The sequence below is a fragment of the Carassius gibelio genome, chromosome B11 (assembly GCF_023724105.1).
Source record: "Carassius gibelio isolate Cgi1373 ecotype wild population from Czech Republic chromosome B11, carGib1.2-hapl.c, whole genome shotgun sequence".
Taxonomy (NCBI): domain Eukaryota; kingdom Metazoa; phylum Chordata; class Actinopteri; order Cypriniformes; family Cyprinidae; genus Carassius; species Carassius gibelio.
This window is the reverse complement of record NC_068406.1, coordinates 20,542,651-20,569,810: the sequence shown is the minus strand read 5'-3', so window position 1 is coordinate 20,569,810 and position 27,160 is coordinate 20,542,651. Positions and strand designations below refer to the sequence as shown.

The 27,160-nt window shown below is 36.6% G+C and overlaps 1 protein-coding gene across 1 annotated transcript in view; it reads left to right on the top strand.

The window, feature by feature from the left end:
• The window catches only part of LOC127968018 (inactive N-acetylated-alpha-linked acidic dipeptidase-like protein 2), a 214,266-nt gene that overhangs the window by 84,338 nt on the left and 102,768 nt on the right, over positions 1-27,160 (top strand). The window contains exon 3 of the mRNA XM_052568855.1: positions 22,337-22,598. Within this exon, the coding sequence (XP_052424815.1) occupies positions 22,337-22,598 (262 nt within the window). The remainder of the gene's footprint in view (positions 1-22,336; positions 22,599-27,160) is intronic.

Sequence of the window (27,160 nt, the reverse complement as noted above, 5' to 3'; positions counted from 1 at the left end):
TTTATAACTATTAAATATACAAATCTTTTTTTACTAAATTTACATTTACATTTAAGTTTATAAATTAACTTTTATATAATAAGAGATGTTATACTGTATAATAAGAAATTACATTAAATATATGTATATGCACACAATTATTTGTAAGATTATTTGTAAATGTGTTATTTTAAAACATGATGCTAAAAAGCTTAGTCCCTCACATAATACCTTAAAGGGGTCATATGATGTTGCTAAAAAAAGAACATTATTTTGTGGATTTTGTAATAAAATGTGTTTATGCGTTTAAGGTTCAAATAACACATTATTTTCCACGTGTGGTGGAAATATTATGCCCTTTAACATACTGTGATGCCGTCTCCCAGCACGAAGAGCCAAAACCAATAAAACCCATTACAATTTGGGACCTAATTACTGATTATAATGACTTCTGCTGTGTTTTTACACATTGCGTAGCATAGTGTAGTTTATGCCCCATAAACATAAAACCATGTTTGCATTTGTAATCGGAGAAACGACCAACAACCACCTGTTCTACACTGCTCAAAACTCGCGTTTGAATCATCAGTGGCAAATCCTTTAAATATGAAAATATACTTACAGACTGTGAGTCAGAACAGATGGCATTGTGTGCTCACTTTACTCTCCCAGGTTCATAACATAGTCCTCTGTAAAATGTGCAGCACACATCTGAATATTTGGGTTGAATTATTCTGGAACAGTATTGTAAATACAATATGGCGGCAGCAACAATACAACAGCAAGAACGTTTAAACAAGGTGTTTTAGGAGGTGGATGAGTCTTAACTTTTATAAAGAATATCTCTTTGGGTTTGAGACTTTAGTCTTTGCAACTTTTGGGATCTTAACTATTCACAAACAGCCAAAGAGAAAGGAAAAGTTAAAATTGCATCATATGACCCCTTTAAACTAATTGTCTAACTAAGCCCCAGCGGTCACAGCATCCTAGCACCTTGGTGGCAAGCGATACTCACATTTCTTCACCGTTCATGATGAAAGATGGCAGCAGGCAGGTTTAGTAGTTCTGAGGGGTCACACAACAGCTGAGCAACTGCCATTGAGAGGCACAGAAATGCTAATGAAAAAGTTTCTCCAGGTATTCTCAAGCTCCTCTGTATAGTTTGGGACCTGCAGGGAGCCTGCTTCAGTGTTGTTGACCGGTCTGTTTGTGGACCAGTGTGAGCAGTTGGTCTTATGCTGTTTAAGAAATTCTGTGGGGGAGTTTCTTTCAAAGCCACCTGCGGGACACATCACTTCCACTCAGCTGTCTGCTGGCCCACGGCTCTGACCTTTTGTCTGATGCCTGTCTGTCTTGTCAAGTTGTAACAGTGTTAGAGAACAGAGGCTATGTATGGTTTGACCTGACGGAAACGAAGACTTGTACGTGTGCTTGTGTGTGTGTGTGTGTGTGTGTGTGTGTGTGTGTAATTGGCTTCCGGAATTTGACTTTATACAGTATCTGGGAGGGGAGACACTGACGTAAAATCTGCAGCTTAATTTCTCACACTCAAAATGAATCAGCAGAACAGGCAATAATAAAACAGAACACTATAGAAATGTATATAAAATTATCTGGCTCAAGGTGGTAACTAGTTTAGTAATTTGATCAGCCACCATATTCCATAAACTAGGTTGACTTACCAGCTTAAAATGGATTTCCAGCAAAAAAAAAAAAAAAAAAAAAGACTGGGTTTTTCTTTTAATTCTCTCATTGTACTACACACACACACACACACACACACACAAACATATATATATATATATATATATATATATATATATATATATATATATATATATATATATATATATATATATATATACTATGCTACTGATTGTTTGATTGCCTTTCAGTTAAAATCTGGACTTTTTCTTTGATAAGTAATCACATTTGTAAACAAAATCAGTTCATTATACTATGCAGCGTTAACAGCTTGTCTACAAATCTGCCAATTTCGGGTTAAAATGAAATATGTGAAATGTCATCATTAATCAATAACCGATGACCTAAACATGTGTTTATTCAAAGCTGCCACATGAGCACATCAGTCCATGCAGTTAAGTAACAATAGACTTAAGAGAAATGATAAGGAATACGAAATAAGAATGCAATAATAACAGTGAGATTTGTAAATGTATATTAAAGCAATTTTAATAGTAAAAATGCTGTCAACATTGACTATCCGTTTTTAGGATAGTACAATTAGATGTAGGCTACAGTGTTACTGCTTAGCTTTTGTGTGTGTGTGTGTGTGTGTGTGCAGTGTGGTCAGTTATATTATGCAATGCTTTGCTTAAATCTGCAACCACTAAATGTCCTCCTGAGGAAACTGTACCACCAAAACATAGTTTTTGTGTCATGTTGCATGTTGCAATGTGCATATTTTGCCATATTCAACATATCTTAGAGAACTGGACTTTACTCAAGGTTTTATTTATTTGTAAATGCATTTTAGCAGCTAATGCAGTCAAGCTATATTTGTTAGATTTGGTAATGTTTTTCTTTTCTTTCTTTTTTTTTGACTTTTAATGGAAATAAGTTTCAGTATTAACATTAGGAAGTATGTGTCATCAGCCAGAGATGCTTGCATCAAAGTCCATATCCATATTGCAGTAATATACAGTTATGATATAACACATGAAATGTGATTAGTAAACGTTGTGTTTTCAGGAAAGCAGATACAAAGAATATGTTAGTTCCTAGCAGGAAACGATCATCATGTAACCATTTCTTTCAGATATAATTTAGTACAAGCTTATGAGAAGCATTATGTCAATGCTTGGCTGAAGAGTTTGGCCTATGTCTTTAATCTAGATTAAACAGTGGAAAAAAATATGAGAGAATACTAAAAAAAATATCCTAATTTTTGTTTTATGGAGTTGGAAAAGATATAAGTGGATACAGAAAGATTTAAGTGTGAGTAAATGATTCCAATCGTTTTTTTGCAACTAACCCTTTTTTCAAGCATGATAATTTCCAAAGATTGCCAATACTTTGACAGAAGCCTCCATTGTGAAGATGTCACAGAGCAGTATTTTGGTTTTCCAAGATGTAGGTCAATACAATGACCCGTCCCTTCTGAATATGTGTCCATTACGTTCCTTGTTGGCAATCCAACTCGTGTCACCTCATTAAATCCACACTGTGTGATTGAGAGATGCTTGCTTCAGGAAATGGATACGTCAGATTCACAGTTTGCTGCTGATTATCCTCTCAGGGATTCCAGCTGGCTGTGGGGAACACAGGTCAAAGGTCATCCTAATAGAATCATCTCTCATCCTTGTCCCCAGTGAGTCAACTACATGATTCTGGTGGAAACCTTTGATAAGTTATATACAATATAGCTGTATTCACTTCTTCTTCTTCTTCTTCTTCATTATTATTGTCATTATCAAACAAAATTCCTATCATGCCAAAAAGAGCAGGATGTAGGTGTTCTTATGTTGATGAGGGAAACAAGGGACTGGTGGAACTCTGCCAGTGACAAACAGATTGTGTATCCATTTTTCATTGCTCCTCTATGTCAGCCGAGTCGCTGGCTTGTCATATTAACAGTTGCCGAGCCACTGCACCCAGCCAACGTGCTCCAGGCCAACGTGCATTAAGTACATCCACATGACACCAGTCCGCTGGTATTAACAGATTAAAGCTGCTTTCACGTTTTTTTCTTCCTTTTTAATTCACAGATGTTAATCGTCCTTTTCTTTAGCTATTCTAGTTGAAATGCTCTGCATGTGGGGTGAGAAATGTGCTCTATTTCCTAGTACATTCATGAAATATTTACTACAACAAGATGATTTGATTTCTGTTATTTTTCATGAAAATTGTTTTATATTTCTTGTTTTCCTTATTACTTCAAAAAGGGGAAAGCGCAGACCATTTGCCAATTTGAACTTTCTACACTAAATATAGTTATGGAAGAGTTGTTCTACAGAGAAATCTCCGGTATGCTGTTTATTTACCAGACAACTGTATATTTACCATCTCATGGCAGTGTGCATTTGTTAATCATTTTTAACTTACAAAGATGGAGTAGATGGTTTATTTTTTCTTTGCAAGAATGCTATATTTTAAAGGATTGTAGCGGCTCTCAATGTCACCTTCTTAGGATCTGATTAATGCTTAGTTATCCTACACGGATTTAGTCAGCACAGAAATCTGACTGAACATGTGGTGGCACCTAGAGGTGTTGCATTTAAATATACATGTTCTTCTCATAAAAGGTGTTGTTTAAGCTGGTGTTGCTTGTGTATGCAGTGTCTCTTGTGCCCTACATAAAACAAAATTATCTTAAATTTGAAATGTATTATGTGGTAAACTCACTAGAGGGCACTATGGTGAATCCTGCCAGGGTCTGGAGAATAGTTTTGCACTGCAGGTGTCCTTTTTTTAATTTTAGATGTGTGCTATTCAGGCATATGCTTTTAAGTGACACGTGTGTAATTCATGTTTTTAGGAGTCGGGCTCGTCATCAGTACTTGGTTATTGAAAGGAAAGAGGTAGATATGGTGAGTTTGGAGCATGTTTTTTATGTATGCTGTGTTGAAATGGAAATTTGGAGAGAGATGTTGGGATATCCCTAGAGCCACTGATGTGAGCTACAGCAGAACTGAGTTTGATTGTGTCAGTACCTGAGAGACGCGAGGGAGAGTATAGGCATCGTCTTTAGAAGATGCAGTCTTATATCTGAGCCTGAAGGAGGTAGAATGCTGCACGTGAGGTTATTTTTGCCTTTTTCTCACATGGACAAAACTCTCAAGCCAATTCGAACAAATCTGTAATGTAGGCAAAAGTAGGAATGGTTTCTTGAGGGATTTAAATAAATAGTTATATTTTTATCAGCATTTACCCTTATATTGTTCCAAACCCTTGTGGCTGACTTTCTTCTGTAGAAATCAAAAGGAGATATTTAGAAAAATTTGCTGTTTGCTCTTTTCCATGTAATACAATAAATAGGGACAGGACCTCTTTAGCTGAAAAATCAAGTAGTGAAGTCGGATTTGTAAACAAATTCCACTTTTTATTTAGATCTTTTCAAATAATTGGTTGATCTGATGTGTGTGTGTGTGTGTGTGTGTGTGTATATTTAAGAATCTGACTGATGTTGTTTAGGTTACTGATCTGGTTACAGTGGTTAGTAAGGGAGCTTTGTTAAATAATAATAAAAATGATTTAATGAATAATGAATACATTTTCAGTCTTATTAAAGGACTTCAGAAAACTTGGTATAGAAAAACACATCCCATATGTAGCACTTTTATGTTGCTTTTAAATCCATTTTGAAATTCGAAAGGTCAAGTTTCCATTCATTGTAAAAGCATGGAAAAGAGTGAGTGGCACATCCTGAAGATTTAATGTGGTTCCGGTCTGGAAAGATAAAGGCAGAAATGTATTGTTTTATAGTAGGTTTAAGACAGTAGCAGGCAGCCTGAATCTGATTTTGGGAAGAAAACAGGAGGAATTGATTTTGCATTTTTAACATTGGAGTTGCTTCCCACAAGATGGCATTTACTGATTTAAAATGTGCTTAATAATGTCTCCTTAAGTGCAAAGACTCACCAAGGATGTAAAAAAAAACACAACAAACAAACAACAACTCGCCCACATCATGTATGGGCGTTAAAGTTTGGGATCTTTGGATCCGCAGAAAATGTTGTTAAGGTGCCTTAAGCGAATGAGCATCTTGGTTGTTCTCTTACTTCTAGAGAGGCAACCTTCACCCCAGGGCCTAAATATCCTCTGTGCTCCTACAATGTCAAACCCCATGTAGCGCTCTCGTTTGAAGTGTGCATGGCTTAAGGGCTGTGGAGATTGATAGCGATTGCCACACACAAAAATATCTATCTAGGCCATCAAGGCAGGAAGTATTCTCTGACTTATCTTGTCAAATAAAGGGCAGCATTGCTCATTTGGGTGAGAAGGAGAGTATTTTGAAACCTGTTTGTTAGACATATGGTGTAGTTTTTCCTTGTCCGCCATTTTAGACTTATTTTTTCACTCTTAGTGAAAGAGGATGTAAATGGAATCCAACTTTAAATTGTGGCTTGTAGATTAGTGTTGACAGTTAATTTGATTATTTAAAACTACAGACAAGTTGGTACTTGTTCCCTCAGCAGCCCAGATTTACTCAAAGTCCTTTAATCAAAGTCACACTTTCGGTACACTTCCAGACTATGAAGTGTTCTCCTTGTTATAATTAGCCCAAAGAAGCATGCTTTCATCCAGCCTTGTATGAATCAGGGTGTGAGTGATCACGTCCAAAAGGCATAATGAGGTCGAGACTGTACCTCTCAGTGCCATTTGAACAAGACTTGCGCACCAACAGCTTTTGTTACATCACTAAGGAGACATTCTGATACCCTTGTTGTGTTGTTGGACAGCACCTTCCACATGTTTTCTGATTCTACAGCGACGTGCACACAAGAGAACACAGTGTTTCCACTTATGTTATCCAGATGTGTCCCCTCCCTTTAAAACATAGGAATGAGTTACGTCTTCTTAGAGACCATCTGACCTTTTTTTCAATGGGAAAAACATATTTATGATGGAGAGAGTAAGAGCAGGGCTTGAGCAGGAATGCATACGTCTATGAATGCGAAAGAGGCTGAAGATGAAAGTGCGTGGAGAGGCACTCCATAACTGACCTCATTAGCACATAGGTGCTATTTCAATGGCTAGGCGAGGTTATAATAAGCGTCCTTCCTTCAGCTCTCTCTGTGGTTTTGGTCATCCCTGATGCTGACATAGTATCATTAGAGATTCTTTTTTTTTTTTTTTTTTTTAAAGCAGGCGAATAATTTGCTCTATTCTGAAAAGCTTGCATGCTGCATATATAGGCAACTGCCTTCTAAGGCAGCATCTTGACTGTCATGGAGCCTTACAAGTGATTGGTTTTGAATGTTAAAGGGAGGAACAAATAGAAAACTGCATGGAGGGTTCAGTTCACAGTTGATTTTAAAACTAAGTGATGGCCACATTCTCTGCAAAATTTTATAGGCAAAATCTAGTTATTTCAATAGGAATCTGCATTATTGGGATTACTGTTTTTTATGCTAAGTAGTCCAATTCACAGATTTCACACTTGTTGTCATGAATTTGCTGCTTTGACAAACAGAAAGGTGCTTGGCTTAAAACTGACTTCTCTATAAGCTGTGATCCATGTGTCACTCATATATATGGTTGGGTATCGAAAACCGGTTCAATTTTAGAATGGGTTCGACATTCGATAAGAAGCGTGCATATCGATTCTGCTTAACCATTCCTGCATTCACATTTGAATGTGATTATAAAATTATTTAATTGCAGGAATGGAAAGAACATGTGCCCTGTTTGCATGCAGCGTACATGAAGCGCAAGCGGGTGCACAGAGAACAGCAGTCGGTGGACACGTTGTGGGTTCCTGGTTTGTGTCCGTTCTCGGACCGTTCCATGTATTTCCACTGTATAAAAGGTTGTTCTGGGCCAAAACTGACTTCTTTCATATTTATCGATTAGTATGAAGAAAACTATGTCAGTATATCATCATAAACACACGTGTTTTTGTCTTAAGTGAACGTAAACAGATGAGAAAGAAAATGGATGTACAGTATTTTTAGCGCTGCGTGTGTACGCTGTTAAAGAGACATCAGCCAATAAACATGCTGCCTGTAAATAATGAAAATCATTCACTGATCTTGACTGAATATATTTAATAACTTTAAATATTCTATATTTTATTTACAGTATGAAATGAAAACTATGCAGTGTTTTTACAATTTTAATTGCAGTTTGTGTAGCTGAAATTTGGTTGAGTTGGATTTATTTATGCTTAATTTATTTGTTTGTTCCTATTGTATTACTTACTGTTTACTTGTCTTTAACACTTTCATATTTAAAATGTATATTAATCTAGTTGTTTTTGCTGTGTTTTTAAAAAACATAGGCAAAATTCCTCTTGCAGTGTTCTCTAGACTGTTGAATTTTGCTCATGTTATTCAGCTGCAACAGAATGCTTTGTAAAAAGATGTAATAAATGTTTGACATCTAAATGACTTATTTTTTTTTATATATATTGGACAGTCCCTCCAGAAAAAGATTTTTTTTGTGATTGTTGCGGGCAAAAATCCTTGATTTTGCGGCACGTTTTCTTAAAAAATGCGATGGAATATGCGGGATATTTGCAATTTTATGCAATGAAATTGCGTGAACTTGCAAAAACTGCGGTTTGATTAAAAAAAAGAGAAAAAAAGGTGATTCCCCAACACCTTTTTCTCACTAGGCTACTACCTCAATGTAAAGAGTAATTTCTTATTACTTCCTATGATAAGCGAGCATACTAAATCACAGAATATTTATGTTGAACATTTTTTTGCACTTATTTTTGTTGGCAAATAAGAATGATTTGCGCGCTTCATCTGCAAACCTCGCGGTGAAACCAGGGTGAAACTTGATGTTCACGTCACGTAATTACGTCACTTCATAAGGTTCCCATGGCAATAGGGGGAAAATGGCGCTTTTTAACTTTCTGCTAATATCTATGTGAGTTTTTTACAATTAAAAAACAGGGATTATGAAATCATGCTAGCCCCGCATATTTTGCTTTCTGAAATTGGCAATTTATGCGGCAAAAGAGTGGCGTATTTGAAAAAATGCGACCCCGCATAAATATGCAGCCTTTGGCTGATTATGCATTAAATCAGGCGATCGCATAATCGCGTTTTTCTGGAGGGACTGATTGGATTTTTATATCATTGTAATCTAAACTAGAAATTGTTAAGAATCGGAATCGATAAAATTCCAACGATACCCAATCCTACTCATATATATATATATATATATATATATATAGGCTATATATATATATATATATATACTATTATATTTATGTTACCCTGGACCACAAAGCCAGACTTAAGTCACTGGGGTATACTTTTAGCAATTGCCAAAAAAACGTTATATAGGTGAAAACTATTTTTATGCCAAAAATCATTAGGATATTAAGAAAAGATCATCTTCCATGAAAATATGTTTTTAATTTCCTACTGTAAATGTATCAATACGTAATTTTTGATTAGTAATACACGTTGCTAAGAATTCATTTGGACAACTTCAAAGGTGATTTTTCTTAGTATTTAGATTTTTTTTTGCACCCTCAGATTCTAGATTTTCAATCAATGGAAAGCTTATTTATTCAGCTTTCAAATGATGTATAAATCTCAATTTCAGAAAAATTGACACTTCAGATTAGTTTTGTGGACCAGGGTCACACACACACACACACACACACATATATCAACGATAGTATAAATAATTAAATAACTCTGATTTCAATGGTTTGTTGCTAGCTAAGCTAACCATGCTATTATAATGCTGTAAAAAGACAAATATTTATTGAAACAATAATTTATGGATTTATTATGATATTTATATTATTTACTGTTTGCATTCTGTAATTGCCTTCACCTTCACGGATAAAAATAAAAAATAAAAAATTCACTTAAAATTTAGATTTTGGATTAAAGAAGGTGTATTGAAACTTTTCGTATAACCCTTTGTGCTGGGAACCTGCCTTTATTGCCTTAAAATGCTGCTTACAGAGGCAGTTGTATCCATAACTAACCATAGTGAACTCTCTCTCTTTCATTCCCTATATCTCTCCATCTGGGCTACACATCTACCTTTCCTAGCCCTAGGTTTTAATTGCGTCCCCCTGATGATGACATTGATTTATCTTCTGCAATGCTGAAACTGGTTCCCAGAGGGTTCTGAGCAATTGTAGTGTGCCGCAAACCCAGCCAAATGAGTTCCCTTAAAATGATGAAGAGATTAGCACACAATATCTGGAACTAATAGAGGTGTTTGAGCATAAGAAAACAAACACTGAACAAATTCGAGGCTATATCAAATGCTCATTTATCAAGAAAGTGTGATTCTTTTAATAGAGCAAAGTGTACTGGCTATTGTTTATGCTTTTAATGAAATAATAATGCATATCAGTAAACATAATAGGATACCATTACAAAGTTTTATCTATTTCAGAGCTGTGACCTAGGGTTAGGTCTAGATGTTATATTTGCATTTGCTGCTACCAAGGTTCAGTGTTCAAGGTTCCTCATACCACAGACCACCCACAGTTGTTCATTACTCACTGTGTGTATATTTCACACAATACTGGCAAGCCCTATCCAAAAATGAGAAGTTTCAGTCCACATTGACTGTGTTTTCTGGCACTCAGGGAGCACCAGTCGAGTGTGCTTACAACATACTAGTTTGAAACAATGAGCCCTTTTGATTAAAAAATAATCAGTGGATTTACCAATGTTTGTCAGAACAGTAGCATCATTTCTTGAGAAGACATTCAGACTTTTGTTTGAATAACCCAAGCAGCACGGAATATGCACAATAATATCTTGTTCTGAGTTATGTCTGTTAAATAATACTTCAAATGGCATAAATTTGGACAACAACATAAACATATTAGCTCTTCGTAATGTGCTTAACCTTTGGATAATATTCAATATAGTGTATAAAAATGGTCATTGGAAGCTTAAACATGGTTGCTCGATGTGCAAGAACAAACCTTAATTTGGTAAAATCCTACTCTTTTCATATTATACTGTAATGTGATTGTGTCTTTTCAGAAGACTGGATTAAGTCACTCTATTCCATATGGATTCCTTTTATAGTGTCTTTAAGAACTTATTAAAGTTTTGACTGTATGGACCTTCAATGGAGAAACAAATCTCTTAGGTTTCATTAAAATATCTTCAGTCATGTTTTGAAGATGAAAGTCATATGCGTTTGAGATGACATGAGTAATTGATGACCAAATCTTCATTTTTGGGCGATTCATCCTTTTAGCACCCTGCAAACGGCGATAGTTATGAATCTGGATATTTTCTGATATCAAATATTTACTTCTGCATACCTATGTGTCCTGTATTCTAACATTTTAGATTACATTTTAAATCTCAAATCTCACTTTAGCAAATCTCAAAATGCATATTGATTTTACCGTGTAATGTTGTGATACCTAAATTTACAAACTGTTCATTTATTTACTCATTTTACCGTCCTAGTGCTCTGTGTTCTGTACTCACATTAAACAATATTTAGCCTAATCTTCAGCCAAGTTATCGTACTAATTACATCTCCAAATCTCTCTTTTATTTTGAACTGCATCAGGGTTCAGAATCCTTACCCATTGTTTTTTGTACTCACTTTAAATAATATTTAGCCTTATCTACAGAGACTGAGTGACCACAGACTCACACTCTCATACTGTAGAGTTTAGGGGTGTAACGGTACACAAAAATCACGGTTCGGTACGTACCTCGGTTTTAAAGCCACGGTTCGGTTTATTTTCGGTACAGTAAGGGAAAGAAATGCAAACATTAAACTGCAGGTTGTTTATTACTATAAACTTTTTTTAACAATTTGTTTACACTTTTTTTAACTCTTTTTAATAAAATTGAATAAAATATATTACGTTATATAATGAAAAAAAAAAGAATAGGAAAGACTTCCGCCATTTAATATGTTTGTGTGGAAACACGAAAATGTACCTATGTTCAGCGCACAAAATATTACATTCGATTATTCGGTGCACACGTGACCCGTACCGAAAGCCCATTACCGAAATGGTCCGGTAAGAATACACGTACCGTTACACCCCTAGTAGAGTTTAAATGAAGTGTCACTTTTTGACACTTTAAGGCCCTTGGGAAGACCAGCTGTGAGGTCTGGGAGAAAACTGAAGACCTCTTCATCCTCCAGAGTCTGAAAAGCTCCATTCCCTTCCCTCTCTGTCTGTTTCAGTAAAAAATAAACAGTTCCTCTCTCAATCAGTTCTTAGTCATTGAACGATCTTGCACTGATCACAAAGACCGCCGACGTGTGTCGGTAAACGATAACAACAACCCCTCAAATGGGAATTTCCTCACCTGGCCGTCTAATCTCCACCGCCATTTTGTGTTTACACTGTGCCGCATCGTGGCTCTTCTGTTTGCCTCTTAGAAGTGCTAATAGTCTCACGAATCCCCTTTTGCATTTATTGATCCATAATGTGTTCTCTGTTACACACACCAGGGTTTAATGTGGCCCTTGATGCTAATGTTGCAAAATGCGGGAAATCGAGGACAATTACTGTGTATTTGCAGTGGAGACCTGAACTTAAGCTTGGAAAAGAGAAAAAGGAGATGGTGGCTAAGAAAGGGAGGGTTAGAAAGAGTTCTGGGAAAGAGGGAAGGAAGGTTGTCAGAGGCTCAGATACATTGCTGAGCCGAGGCTGTGTGTTTATGGCTGGGTCCCCAGGGCATCGCACACAGGGCTATGGTTTTGAGACCATCAATCACCCACGCACACACACTCTTAAACACACACACACACACACACACTCCTCTAGCACATTAACATGCAGTGTGGAGCCCATAGAGGCATCAACATGCACCAGTCGTGACTCCTCTTACCACAGTCAATTTTCAGTGTTTCCTTCCATTTTGTTGGCGCAATTAAGATGTAATCATAACATTAATAGAAACTTTTTTTTCTCATTAACTCTACAATCGATCACACTGCTTATTCCCAAGGAAATACACGTGATTAAGAACGTGCACAATGATTTATAACATTGTTTGCGAGTCTGTGCATTGGATTCTCATCAGCGCTTCAGCTCTCGGAGGGTTTGATGGTGTAACACGTCCTGTGCATGTGGCGCTCTCATGGATTTCATGATGATGAAGTTTGTTATAGTTCTCGATGGCACACTTCTGATAACCTTTTTATTATTTATGACCGTTATTAAAGGAAGTAGTAACATATAGTGCCACCGAAACGTTAGCCTGCTGTTGTAGACACGCTGAAGCAATACTTACGTTATCTATAAAGATCTAATCTTGCATGGGGGATTTTTCATTGATTTTGTCCTCCTTTGCTCCTGCAAGACCCTTGTTATATATGCAGTACAGTTCTCTGTGATCACTGCCTGAAACTACTGCAAAGTTGTTCCAAAATTAAGCCAATTACTGTGTTCTCATAAAGATGAATGGAGACATAGGAAGGGCCGGGCGTGCTTACAAACTATTGATTTATAATAGTAATTAGAGGCCCAAAGTTTTGCAGGTTTGACAGTTGTTTTATTGATTTGTATGCATTGGTTGTTGCTGTGGCTAAAGGTATGTCGGATATCTGTTCTAAAATAAGAAACTAACATCTGAGCTGTAAATGTTTGCCTGGATAGAGTAAAATGAAAATAATTTAGCATTAAAAATATGATATTGACTTTAATATTATGGAAAAGAACAGGTAATATGTTCTTCAAAATATCCATAATGTCCCTAAAAAAATTGTTTTCCTACTGTGACCTCTGAAATAATATGACCTCTTAGTTTTTCCAACCATAGCATTATAAATATGTTCTATATTCCGTAATATTCTATGTCTCAAGATGTGGTTTTTACTTTTCCATAACCCGCTCTTACTGTTGGTGTTATGGATGGCCGGACACAAAATGTTACAGCTAGACGGATAAAGCGTTACTCAAGGACACTGAATCAGAGACCCAGTTTTACTAGCCCATATACTGAGACACAGTTGACTGGATTCAAAAGCTTCCACGAGTTTCACAGTGTAAGTAAAAACTGCAAGCAAAAACATGAATTTCTGTTCTCAGCTGTGGCGAATGATAAAATGGGAAGAAAGTAGGAAAGAAACTCCTTTTCTTGATACTTGAAAAAAAGTAGCTTACTCTGTCTTTCAAGCAATATGCAATATGTCCTAATCGACCATGTAACACTAACGAATGCTGAGATGATGGCAGCTTTGCTATTACCAGAATAAATTATATTTTAAAGTATTCAGATTGTATTCTTTTTTTCTTGTTTTTTTATCATATAAATTCAGCCTTAATCAACACAAGACTTTTTTCAAAATCATTGAAAAACCTACAAACCTCAAATTTCCGAACATAAAATGTATGCTATCATAAATATCATAAAGCTGTTTTGCAACAATTCCCACCTAATTTCAACAGGAAAGTAAATGTGTTTTTCCCCTCTCTCATACGGTAGATCAGTTTATTACAGCTAAAAGTATTTGTTGTCATTCTCAATTTGTATTTGTGGCCCCACAAAAAAGTGGGAGAAATCCGGAGAATGAGAGAGTAAAGCTTCGAGCCAAAGCTTGGCCGAAGGGCAGAAGCTCCAGTAATCCTTGGATCTGGGTCTGAAACAGCTCTTCCTTTCACACACTGGCTCGTCTGGATGCCCGTACAAGCTGTTCTTTGAGCAGGGAGATCTGTGTCAAAGGGCACCATCGTCTCACTGAAAAAGGATAGCTGTGCCAAAAGGAGTTTGTTAAGAAGGCCAGGTAGAGTGAGACTCTGCCAGGTGAAGAGGCCACGGTCGGGAACACTCTCACAGTGGCCTTGTTGTGTTTTTAGCATGGCCTCGCTGTCATGTTCAGAGGGTTAGATGTAATTTAAAGACATATGCAGTTCAGCAGCTGTGTAATGGTGGTATCGGATAGAAGAAGGTCAGAGTAAAACTATTAACTGTCAACTGCCAAGAGAGCGTTGAGTCTTTAAAAGAGTCTGGTACATTATCCTGGACACATACAGACTCCGACTTTTTATTTCACGTCTTTCCCGCTCTCTTTTACTGTCCTTTACTCAACATCTAATCTCTTTTTCTCCATTGTACTCTTGTTTGTGCTTGTGTTAAGTTGTTTTTGTGAGTTTTATCTGTCAGTTTATTCCCCACTGCTTACCAAGACACTCCAGATAAATGAATAGGTCAACTCAGCTGATATAAAGGGATTCACTAAGAATGAATTACATCTGCTGGTAGTGTTTATTTGCACTCTGTCTGTGTTTTCACTATGTAATGATTCAAATAATAATTCTGTAAAAGATGCATGCACACACACACACACACACACACACAGGGAGAGAGAGAATTCTAAATGCATGGTAGTGAAGGATGCATTATTTATTTTACTTTATTTTAATTTATTCTTATTATTAAGCAAGTTGATTGTCATTTAGTTAATCTATTATTTTTTTATGATTTATTTTTATTTTTGTATAGTTTTCTTAAATTCTTGTTCTTTTAGCTTCTTTCTTGGAAATGTAGTCAAAGTGATGGTGTTCATGTAACTGTTCTGTAAAAATGTACTTATAAAAATGGCAACACTTTATTTATATTTATTTTGACAGTCAAACCCTGATTTATACCTGAAGTACCTCCTGAGATTTGAAGTTAATTTTGCAATAATTTAACAGAGCATTTGTGTGTTCACAGTTTTCAGTTACATGGAAAACAAATGAAAAAGAAATACAATTCAAGTGTTTGATTTTGGTCGCTTTTATTTTTTAATTATTTATTGTGATTTAACATTTTCAATAGCTGTTTTCCATTTCAGTATATTTTAAAATGCTGTTTATTACTGTAATGGCAAAGCTGAATTTTCAGCAGCCTTTACTTCAGTGTACTTGATTTGATTTGAGTTAATCATTTATAATTTTTATGATTTAATTAACTGTTAGCTTTTCTTCAGCTCACAAGCCCTAGATTAATAAACCCTGCTTGATACAAAGGCAATGAAATCCATAAATGTGACCCTGGACCACAAAACCAGTCTTAAGTCGCTTGGGTATTTCTTTTATTTTTTTTTTATTAATAGGCAAAAAAAACATTGTATGGGTCAAATTTATAAAAATCATTAGTATATTGACTAAAGATTATGTTCCATGAAGATATTTAGTAAATTTCCAATCGTAAATATAATAAAAATGTAATTTTGATTAGTAATATGCATTGCTATGAACTTCATTTGGACAACTTTAAAGATAGATTTTTTTCAGTATTTATATTTTATGTATTTTTTTGAACCCTCAGATTCCAGGTTTTCAAATAGTTGTATCTCAGCCAGATATTGCTTTCAGATGATGTATAAATCTCAATTTAGAAAAATTGACACTTAGGACTGGTTTTGTGGTCCAGGGTTACAAATGTCGAAAAATACTCTGTGTAATTGGAGTTAATGAGCAAAAGCCAACAACCAGTAAGCCATTTTACATTATTTGCACATTAGCTATGTTTACTGTTTGTAGTAAACACAGTCTTACTGTAAGTTCCGTCTTCTGTGCATTTGTTGGCTGTGGAAATAATCAAAGGCAGTAGAGATATGAATAAGTTGTTTAAAAACAGTGACTCAAAATGTATATTCTCATTGGTTGAATACTGCACACTCCTAACTAAAACTCACTAATATCCCATGTTTATTCATCACACTCTCCCTTTGTCCTGCAGTGCTTTGAAGGCCTTGGTTGTAATTTTTTAAACACATCTTCCATGCTTCCTCCTCCCCGGGCTGCTGCTTTATTGTCGCAAACCCAGTTCTATATGGCTGCTTTCTTTAGGATGAATCCGCTCAGAGAGGGGAGTGATCGCAGATGTACTTGAGCATCTCTTTGCATTACTGATGCAGATGTCTTCTCTGTATCAGAAATCCGTTCAGGGCTTCCAGCTTGCCAGACAAGCGTCTCTTTTTATCTCCTTTATAAGTTCAAGGAAAGTTCAGCATCTTTTGTTTTCTTCCTTCCTGACTGCCGGAAAGTCAACAACAGTGTATTTCGGGGGTTGTTTAGATGCCATGGTTCATTTTTGGTGTTTTAGATGAGAGCTTGTGTTACATGGTTTGTTATAGAGTCGTTGACCTAAATGCATTTGCGAATGCTGTTTGTGCATATTCATAGTATTGTGATTTTATTTTTCCATTTCACTTTTTTTTTTTTTTTTTTTTGCTGCAATGCTACAGGTGAGGCAATTTCCCAGCCATGCAAAACTAATTTGCTTTAACATCACAAAACATAACACAGTCTTCTGTACTTAAAGGGGGGGTGAAATGCTATTCCATGCATACTGAGTTTTTTACACTGTTAAAGAGTTGGATTCCCATGCTAAACATGGACAAAGTTTCAAAAATTAAGTTGTACGTTTGAAGGAGTATTTCTGTTCCAAAAATACTCCTTCCGGTTTGTCACAAGTTTAGGAAAGTTTTTTTTCGAGTATGGCTCTGTGTGATGTTAGATGGAGCGGAATTTCCTTATATGGGTCCTGAGGGCGCGTCTGCCGGAAGATCGCGCGCTCCCGTATAGCAGAGCACTGAGAGGCTGAGCACAGACAATCATTCACTGATCAGAGCGAGAGCGTCGCGAAATGTCACAAAAGAAGTGTGTTTTTGGTTGCCAGGGCAAGACAACCCTGCACAGATTACCAAAGAAAAAACAGCATTAAGGGACCAGTGGATGGAGTTTATTTTTACAGAGCATCAACGGAGTTGGGCAAGTGTTTGTTTGAAGATGCTTGTTTTACAAACAAGGCCCAGTTTGACGATGGATTTGCGTATCGTTTATTTCTTAAGGATGATGCAATCCCAAAGAAAAAGGGTCACGATTGTGTGTTGGAACCGCAGGCGGTGAGTAAAACTTCTTCAAATATCTCTGCCTCCTTGTTAGTGCGTCTGCCTCCCATCGGAGACCCGGGTTCGAGCCCCGCTCGGAGCGAATCGTTGCTGATGCTGCTCTCGTTCAGTTTCAGCCTCGGGATCTGATTCTGGATCATAAATAAACGGCTGAATCTAACTGTAAGCCATTTTTTTTTTTGGATGCTGGTTTTTTCCTCAAGGTAATGTCACAGCTTCCAAACGCTCTCTACGCAAAAGCTTACTGGCGCCTGTGATTCTTTAGCTCCGCCCACACGTCACGCCTCCAGTCGGTCGTGTTTTTCCGGGAAAAATCGGTACAGACTATCTTTCTCTTATGAATATAATAAAACTAAAGACTTTTTGGAGTTATGAAGGATGCAGAACTACTCTATAGGTACTCAAGATTAACAGGATATTGAGTGAAAACGAGCACTCCCCCCCCCCCCCTCCTTTAACATGTTTTTGGATGATAATATTGTTTTTATGCTTTTAAAAGACATCTTTTATGCTCACCAGAGCTGCATTTATATATTCAGAAATCAAAAATATTTCTAATTATTTAAAAATGACATTTATTCCTCTGATGGCAAAGGTGAATTTTCATCAGCCATTACTCCAGTCTTGAACATTTCAGAAGTCATTCTAATATGCCGATTATATGTTAATATATGTTTGTGGAAACCATGACACATTTTCAGGCCTTTTTGATGAACAGAAAGCTCAAAAGATGATAAGTCTTTGCTGAAAAATAAATAAATAAAAAATAGCAAGATATTAAATTGATTTGAATCTTTTTTTCCCCCCTGAATCACCACTTTTGAAATGTTCCTTTGAAGGACAGGAGGGTCACACATTTTTAGCGGAGTGAAAGCTTCCACAGATATCTCCTATCTTTCTCTTTGTTCGCCCCTCTAACACACTATGGCCTCTTCAAGGACCCTGGGGACAAAAAAAGCCAAGTGCTTTTATATGGTGTGGGACTCAGTACCGCCAGTGTTATCAACCAATAATAGCACCGCCACAGTTCAATAGCCACCCGGAAGACATGCTAGCCTCACCCAAGCAAAACCCAGGCGACCACCTGCAAGATACATCAGCTGTCAATCATCTCCGCTCAACCGTATTTAATTAAAGAGGCCAGGGATGTGTTTTTGCTCAAGAAAAAAATGGAGAATCTTCTCGCACAAAAGCACAATTTCGAGGTATGCTTCTAACAAAGGGAATTATAGCAGTTTGACATCGACATATTCATTCTGATAGCATAATTGCTTTGAAACTTGGAGAAATAAAACCTCATCTGAATGCTTTGTTGACAGGCTCACTGTGCGAAAATGGCTGATTTTTGTTGCTTGACAGGAGAGCAGGGCTCCTCTCCTGATGTCTGTATTAGTCTCAGTAACAGATGGTGCTGAGTTAAGGATCTGCCGTCGCGAGGGTTTGCAGACTCCTCTTGTTTCTAGCCAGCGGCGTCAGCCGTGAGCCAGGCTTGTGCAAGGTATTGACTGATCTTTTCTCCAGGCGGAGGAGAAAGCATCAATCATCAGGTCATGCTGTGGAGAGCACCTCCACAAACGCAGCTCCACAAGAGGCTGGATTTGGTCAAGCTGTGACCAGAAGGGTTGCTGATTATTTTCGCCGTCTTCTGCTCTGATCTCTTTTGGGATCGGTCAGTGGAGAGACTGTGGAGGCCGAGGACAATGTCTTTGTTATAAATGGACCCAGAGTTAACTGATTTGACCTTTTATTGAACGTATTGAGCGACTGAGTAATGAGTTAATGTACGTCACCACGTGTTACCCGATTCATTTGGCTGATTTGTTTCACTTTAAGTCAGGTGTTTTGATGCAAGAATGAATGTGAGGACAGTTCTGATGAATTCCAGTTTTTATTTCAATCCCGACAGTATAGCACAACTCTGAAGAGTTTAATAAAGAAGTTAATGTACTTGTCTTTTGAGCATTTAATTAACATACAAAGCCATCCCACTATTTTTCTTTTTTTTATTGCTATAAGTGGATTTGGTTTGATGGAATAAATGGGAGCTGTGCAACCATGGCGATATAGATTTATGGTGAACTTGGTTAGTTTCATGTTAACACTAATTAAAGTGTGGTTGTCCATTTTTCTACATCAATTATACTGGCTACAAGGCATTGCTGTATTGATATTTCTCAATCATTCTCTACTGGTAACTCTAAGTATTAATCTTCCCCTCATTCAAACTTTTCTTCTGCATACAAAAAAAATATGTTATGGGCTCTTACCTCAGATACAGCTCTTTTTTAATCTCATTTAATTTAATTTTATTTAATTTTATCTCCGGGAATAAATTAGGAATAAAATCCCCTTGTTGTTGGATTTGTTCATTTAAATTCCCATCATCTTCAGTGTCACATGATCCTTCAGAAATCATTCTATATGCTGATTTGCTGCTCAAGAAACCTTTATTATTATTATTAATGTTAAATAATATTATATTATGAATGTAAAAAAACCCTAATATTTTTATGAAAACTTTGAAACTGTGAATTCTTTGATTAAAAAAGGGAAATCTTTTTGAACATTTATTTATTTATATACTTATTAATTCATTAATTCATTCGTTCTATCATGTATTCATTCATTCAAAGATAACAAAATGTTTAATTGCAAACAGAAATACAGTTAAACGTGGACTGTGTATTTTAATATGCATTCCTCCATGAATGTTAACTGATCAGTTATAATTTTTCATTAATTTGCTAAGTATTTTTAATTACAAATTAGTCAATGTTATTTCCAAAAAAACAAACGTTATTCCATACTGATCCCAGACTTTTAACTGTAGACCCATTCTAATTCACCAAGAAGTGACATTTCTTTGTAATTCGTTTCTAACTGGTCGCTCTAAAATTGGTCACACGATCATTCGGGGGAGCGATTCCTCCATAAATAATGTCCTGGGTTACTATTTAAGTCTTGTGCCAGCTGCAGTGGGGGTGGAGGTTGGAGAAGCATTACCTGAGAGAGGTTAGGAATCATCCTCTCCACTCATGCAGAGCACGCTTTTAATTAGATTACCCAGGCACCCATGCACAGCCGTGAGGGATTGGACACACTCTGTCAGGTCACAGTGGCTCAGTGTGGGGCTGGACTGCTTGTCCGCTCTCTTGAATCACTGGAGGAGTCTTATGCTTGAGAAGCTAGAAGGAAACTTGCAAAACTGCTTGCTTCCATAACGGTGGTGCATTTTTAAGCAGGAATACCTACGTGAAGGAATTTAAAACTTTTCTGTCCATATGAGAATTAAAAATGATATATATATACATAGTTTACAAAAACAAACATATTTATGCTAAAATAAGTTTTTTTGTTTGTTTGTTTTTCTTATATGGACACACACACACACACACACACATATATATATATATATATATATATATATATATATATATATATATATATATATATATATATATATATATATATATATATATATATATATATGCGCCAAATAACTTTAGGATTCTAAATAAAAATTCTAAATTATTTTATTTTATTTTAGTGTGTTTGTCTTTGTTTAGTGATGTTTTTTTTTGTGTGTGTGTCTTGTGTTGTTTTGCACCCAATATTGGCATGAATTTTTATAGACATTTGAATATTTGTGCGATTTATTTAAAATTATTTACTTGATTTTCTGGTCAAGTTTAGCAGCTTCTCGTATTCTGATCTTGTGATAAATTGTGTTTTTATTGAATTCTGTGTGACCCTACAATATTTCTGATAGGAAACATTGTCTAATTACACAATTTTGTCTCAAACAATACTGTCTAATATGCAATATCTAATATGTAAATAGCTTTAGCCTCCTTTTTACACAGAACACTTTGCAAGACAGCATCACAACACAGATTAGAGTTTAATTAAGAATATTTGTTGTGTATAAAACATCTCTCAGCAGTAAGCAGACCAGACATTGTTGATTTAGTCTGTATTTTTCATAAGAGGTAGTACAAATATGGCAGGATGTTTTCGCTTTCTGTGTTGATTTGTTTTTTTTTACAAAAAAGCTAAATAATGAGAGGACTGTTTGTTAGCGTAAAATAGGAACAATCTGTTCCAGTTTGCGTCTGGGTAGAGGATACTGAAGGTGTGATGTGGCAATGATCAACTTCATCATGGTGGATAAGGAGGAAAAAGTGCAGTTAAATGATTTATAGTCTCTGGAGGCTCTTTGCTCACTTTTACACTTCAATTAATTTTGTTTTGAAGATTGAGAGAATGGGCAGGCCTGCTGTGTTTCTCCTAGAACATCACAGAGTGAGCTTTGGCATGCTGATGGGCCTGAGAGCTCTTAAAGTTTCCACGTTACAAGATAACGATGTGTTTCTCTTTGTGCCTTCCACGTGCCGTGACGGGTAAGAAATAAGCGAAGCCGAGCTGCCAGAGCACCTTAGCAGCGCTTCATTTCTCTCTCTCATGTTTAACCGTCTGTTGCTAATTTACTTTCTCTCCTGGCAATCCTTTTTTAATAGTGCATCCGTTTGTTCAGCAGACAATTGATTCCCTGCACTGCCATATTCATCAGTTACATTAACTGAAGCTTGTCCGGAATATGAATTATGGAGGCCGTCTCTCTGTTTCTGTCCCTGGTTTCTAGCTTCATGTCAACAGACCATGTAAATACCTTTTGAGGAAAACAAATGTTAACCTAAAGTCAACAATGTGCTAATTACGTTAATGATAATGAGGCTCGCGCGTATTCATCAATGCTTTGTTAAGTGTCGTCTTGCCGTTGGGTCGTGAGAGGAGCCTTCAGAATCCTTGATGTATTTATTGATGTTTCCTTGCTGTTTTGTCTGCTTCGACACAGGGACTTTGACAGCTTTTCTGATCTCACGGAAGAGTCCAAGGTCAGGTACATCGCTCAGCGGTGGGAGGAGCTCGGATTAAAAGACGTCCAGTTGACCAATCACACGGCTCTCCTGAGCTATCCCGGACCAGCCCTCAGCACGATCACCGATATAGGTGGAAACCAGTGTTACCTGTCCAGCGGAGCGAGGTGTGACCAGCCATTCACATCCACGACTGAACCGTTTGCCTTTGCAGCCTATTCGGCTGTGGGAAATCTAGTGGTAAGTTACAGGTATACCATTGTACTCAAGTGTATACTCAATCGATTAATAACACACGGTCACAATTGCGCTTGAAAAATCAGCTATGGGTCCAGAACAATGAAAAAAAAGGTGTAATATGATAATGCTAACCCTTCATGTGGTAGAAAGCTTGTAGTTTGGCTCTCTATTGGTTCTTTTGGACCAAAAAATTAAATGACACATTAAGTCCTGATTCGTTTAGCATTCACACTGTCATTTTTAATACTGAACTTAAGATACTAAACAAAACACATAAGGATCAGAACCTTTTATGTGGATTTTGTTGTTTGATAAATGTGCTTGTTGTGTGTATGCATGTGTTATTTTTACCAGCTTATAACTCACAAAGAGCTTATAAAATATGTAAGGGAGTCAAAACAACACCAGGAGTTGCAAACACAAAACAAGATTTTCTGCAAGGAAGCGGCGGTTCTGATGCCGGTACCAAACTGTAATGAGCAGCATCATTTCCATGACAAGAAGAACTAGGTGTGCTTGGGCAATCTGTCATTTTGGGTCACATACTGTTTCGTTTAGATGTCTTTGGTTCAAAACAGTGGGTCTCAGGCTGCTTGTTTGGTGCACACTAAGGTTTGAATGGCAGCGTTCACACTTGACTTGCAAACTTGCAAACAAACTGCACCTGCCAAATGTAAACACACCCTTAAGTGCATTAGATTATACAAACCAAACCTAAAATGGTACATTTGCAGAAATTACTTCAAAGCTTTATTTATGATCTAACCCTTAAATATTTTTGTTTGTTTGTTAGTTTTTTACTGTGTAACCTAATTGGCCTGAATTTTGTTTAGAAAGTTAACATTTTAATTTAGAAAGGATCTACTTAAATAGAATGATTTCCGAAGGATCGTGTGACTTTGAAGACTGGAGTAATGATGCTGAAATTTCAGCTTTTCATCAGAAGACAATTTTTTTTTTTTTAAGATTTAAAATGGTAATAATATTTCACAGTTTGAACATTTGACTATATTTTTGATCGAATAAATGCATCCTTACAGAGCATAAGGTATGTATGTTTCAATATGTTTAAATTTTCTGCTTCATTCCTGGTTTTCAATTTCCCACTCATTGGTAAATAAAACCCTGATCCAAGCACCACCCCACACTACAAGTTAAACTTCCACCTTTTTGATCTTCATGCTATGTAAATATCCCTGCTCTATTCCACTTCACACAACTCACATACTCTGATCTGAAACTAAATGCTAGTCTCAATAAATATCAGCACTGGAATGCCACTCAGCCAATCAATTTTGAGGACTTGAACTAACGGTTTTATAATTGTTAAAAGAGTAACAAGAATCATGGAACACAAAGTTGCTTGTTGACCTTTTCTATTATTGACTGTTCTGCACAATAAATGCATTGCATTTCCAGTTGCCGCTGAATTAGCGTTCTGCTTTCACACTCTCACTTTCACAGCCCTGAACGCTTCATCCTGTTGGAAGGTTAAAACAAATCCATTATGCAAGACTGAACCCATTTCACACATGTGTGTGATATATTCTCCAGCTATTTTTAGAGGTTATGTTTTCTGTCTCTAAAGGGAACAGGAAATGTCTAAGGAAGATGCATTGCCATTATCCGTTTCAAGACAGACACACTGCATCTAACAGGGATAAGCTTCAGTAGAAAGTTCTTGGAGTCGGTCGCAGTCAGTCTTTCATGTTGTCCTCTACAAGAGGAGGTCAAAGTCATCCATCAAAACGCTGCAAATACTCAAGGCTCTGATGTAAATTAAACTGCATTTGCAATGTCTAAAAATCAGCAGGGAAAAACAAATATGACTGGCTTGATGGGTGAATTGCTCGGGGATCTCGTGCCGAGGTGTTAGAGATTCATCCAGCTATCCTGAGCCACTCATGGGTCACTGGCCATTTCACATTATGTACTTTTAGCAACTCCCAGCTCCACAGCTGGGCTAAAAAATTCACCCACTTTCCCATTGAAAACATAGAGATGCACAGCATCACCACAGTCACATTTCCACAGACAGCTCTGACCTGCAAAGCAGTATAACTAATTATGTCAATTATAAGGTAATAATAAAGCACTGAAAAAATACATATAGTCAAGCCCTGTTTTAGGATGTGCACTTAGGATGGGATAAATGCAGAGCACTAATTCCATGTATGGGTCACCATAGTTGGCCACATGTCACGTCCCTTTTTTTTTAGGAATGCCATGATAGATTTCATTTAAATAAAAAGAAAAAAAATTCCCAGTAAACTGAGTAAAATGGAAGCATTAAATAAAAGGTATAATAGTTGAGTTGTGAATAAAATTGGTTAATCTGAGTCTTCTACACTTATTATTCTGCTATTAATTGCACTTATTTTATTATTTTATTTTATCTTACTTGGAATAGCATGCACTATAATGTGTTTAATTTCTACTAATGCACAACTTCTATTTTTTTCTCTCCCAAAACAAATTACTTGTGCATTAGCACAGATATCGACATGTTCATTGCATCAGCCATGTGGAAACAGATAATTATCAATCAAATTATGCTGAAATGATGTTCACTTGTACCAACAAAAAATGCCCTTTTTAATACCACATTGCAATCAGCAAAGAAATCCTATTGTGCATTTTTTTTTTTCAAGGAATCTATAAACGTCACTTTGTCCCCAGCATTTTGCTTAATTCAAAGTGGCAAATCATTTGAAGTCTAAACAAGAAACGAACACCGAAAACTGCAGGTAATTTGATGGCTTGTGGTAATTTGAGTGGAGGCTTTACCTCTGGTCAGTAATAAGTTTGAGGGGGCTCCCGAGGGTAATTAGTTTTGATGAGTTAAATCCTCCATGCTCCCTGGCTATTTCTCTCCACACCATATTAGTGATGATCAGGTGCAGGCACTGGGCAATTACTGCCTTTAATTTCTCTACGAAGAATGTGAGGTCAGGTAGTGAGAATGAAAGTTCCTCTTCTTTTCTTTTGTGTTTCTGGCCTACTCACGGACATGGGTCTTCTACTTTTTCTTTTTGCCAAACACCCATTTTATATATAAAAAAAAAATGTTTTGCAGTTTTATCTTTGACCTATATTAAGATGTTTTATGTTAATGCATTTTGCTTCCCTTTAATGCTTACAATGCAAAGCCATTAGAACAGTGGTTCTTAATATTTTTGGCTCCCCATAATTGCCTACAGTAATATTCAAATGGCACAACAACCTTTCTGTAAATTAAATGCAGGATTTCAGAAGTTTACATTCATACAACAAATTATTTTACAGGACATCTCTAGTTATTTATGATTCACAGGATAGCATTATATGTATTCATTCATTCATTCATTAACTATTTCAATAAATTCAATGAAAAGTAAACAAAAAGTAATCTTGTGGCCCCCTTGCTGATGCCTCCTTGTGGGCCTCGGCCATTTAAATGAGAACCACTGCATTAAAGTTATAATTATTGATGAGTCATATACTTGTACATTAACTTTTAATTCTACTTAAAACGTTTTTTGAACAGGGGACTTCATCTTCTTGACTATAGAAGAGCTGATATATGTGATCCCCCCTCCCCCCACCGCTGCATTGTCACACACCCTCCATTAAGCCTTTTTGTTTTTGATAAATGAAGAATTGCATATCTCTCTCTAAAATTGGTAATTGTTTTAGAACATATGAGCTGCACAGAATATTTGATGTTGTAGCTGATGTATGAAGAAGTGAAGAGAGAGACAAAAAAAACCCTGCTCTGTATGCGCGCCGTGAAACACCTTATTCTGAGTGTTTCCTTTGATACGTGAGCTATACTGTTGGGAGTGGTCATTTGTATTCATTTAACATTGATAGTGTTATTTAAAAAGTAAAGCGGTGAAATGATGAAACGTTTCTGCAACACCTAGACAAAAGCCGCTGTGTTAACATAGTTCGAATTGTAATCTTACATGGATATTTGCAAAAGGTTCAATCAGATGGACACAAGAAGGCCTATTTGAATGCCTTTGAAATTTCAAGAGCTTCTCACTGTAATAATGCTTCGCGGCCTCTTGCAAAATGAAAAATGAACTGAGCATTGAAGAAGTAACATATTTTTATTCATAGAGGGCAGGCAGTCTGGCCTCTAATGGTGCCGCGTGATTGTGGTGGTATTTAACATTTTCCTCAAAATAATGTTTAATTACGGGTTGGGGATTTCTTTCCGCTCCTCAGTCACGTAGATGTGAAAACAATTGTTATTTTCCTCTAACTGCTTCGAGTCGCTGGGGGTGAGATGACTCGTGAAAGGAGCCGTCGCTCGTCTAGAAAAGCGATTTGTTCACCGTGATGCGTGCCCTCGTTAATTTCATTACCTTAATGACAGCCTCTCAGTGCAAATCTCATCCATTTCCAATTTTCTGCCTCTTCTTTGGGGTTAGACGGAACGCTTGTCTAATGCAAATGCAGACATTAGTGATAAATCCCATCTTTCAATGGTCCTGAGGTTTCGTGATACTGACTAGATGTACTCTTCTGTCTGGAGTCATGTTTCATTTCCCCCTAGGCCCAAAGAAAAATGAATC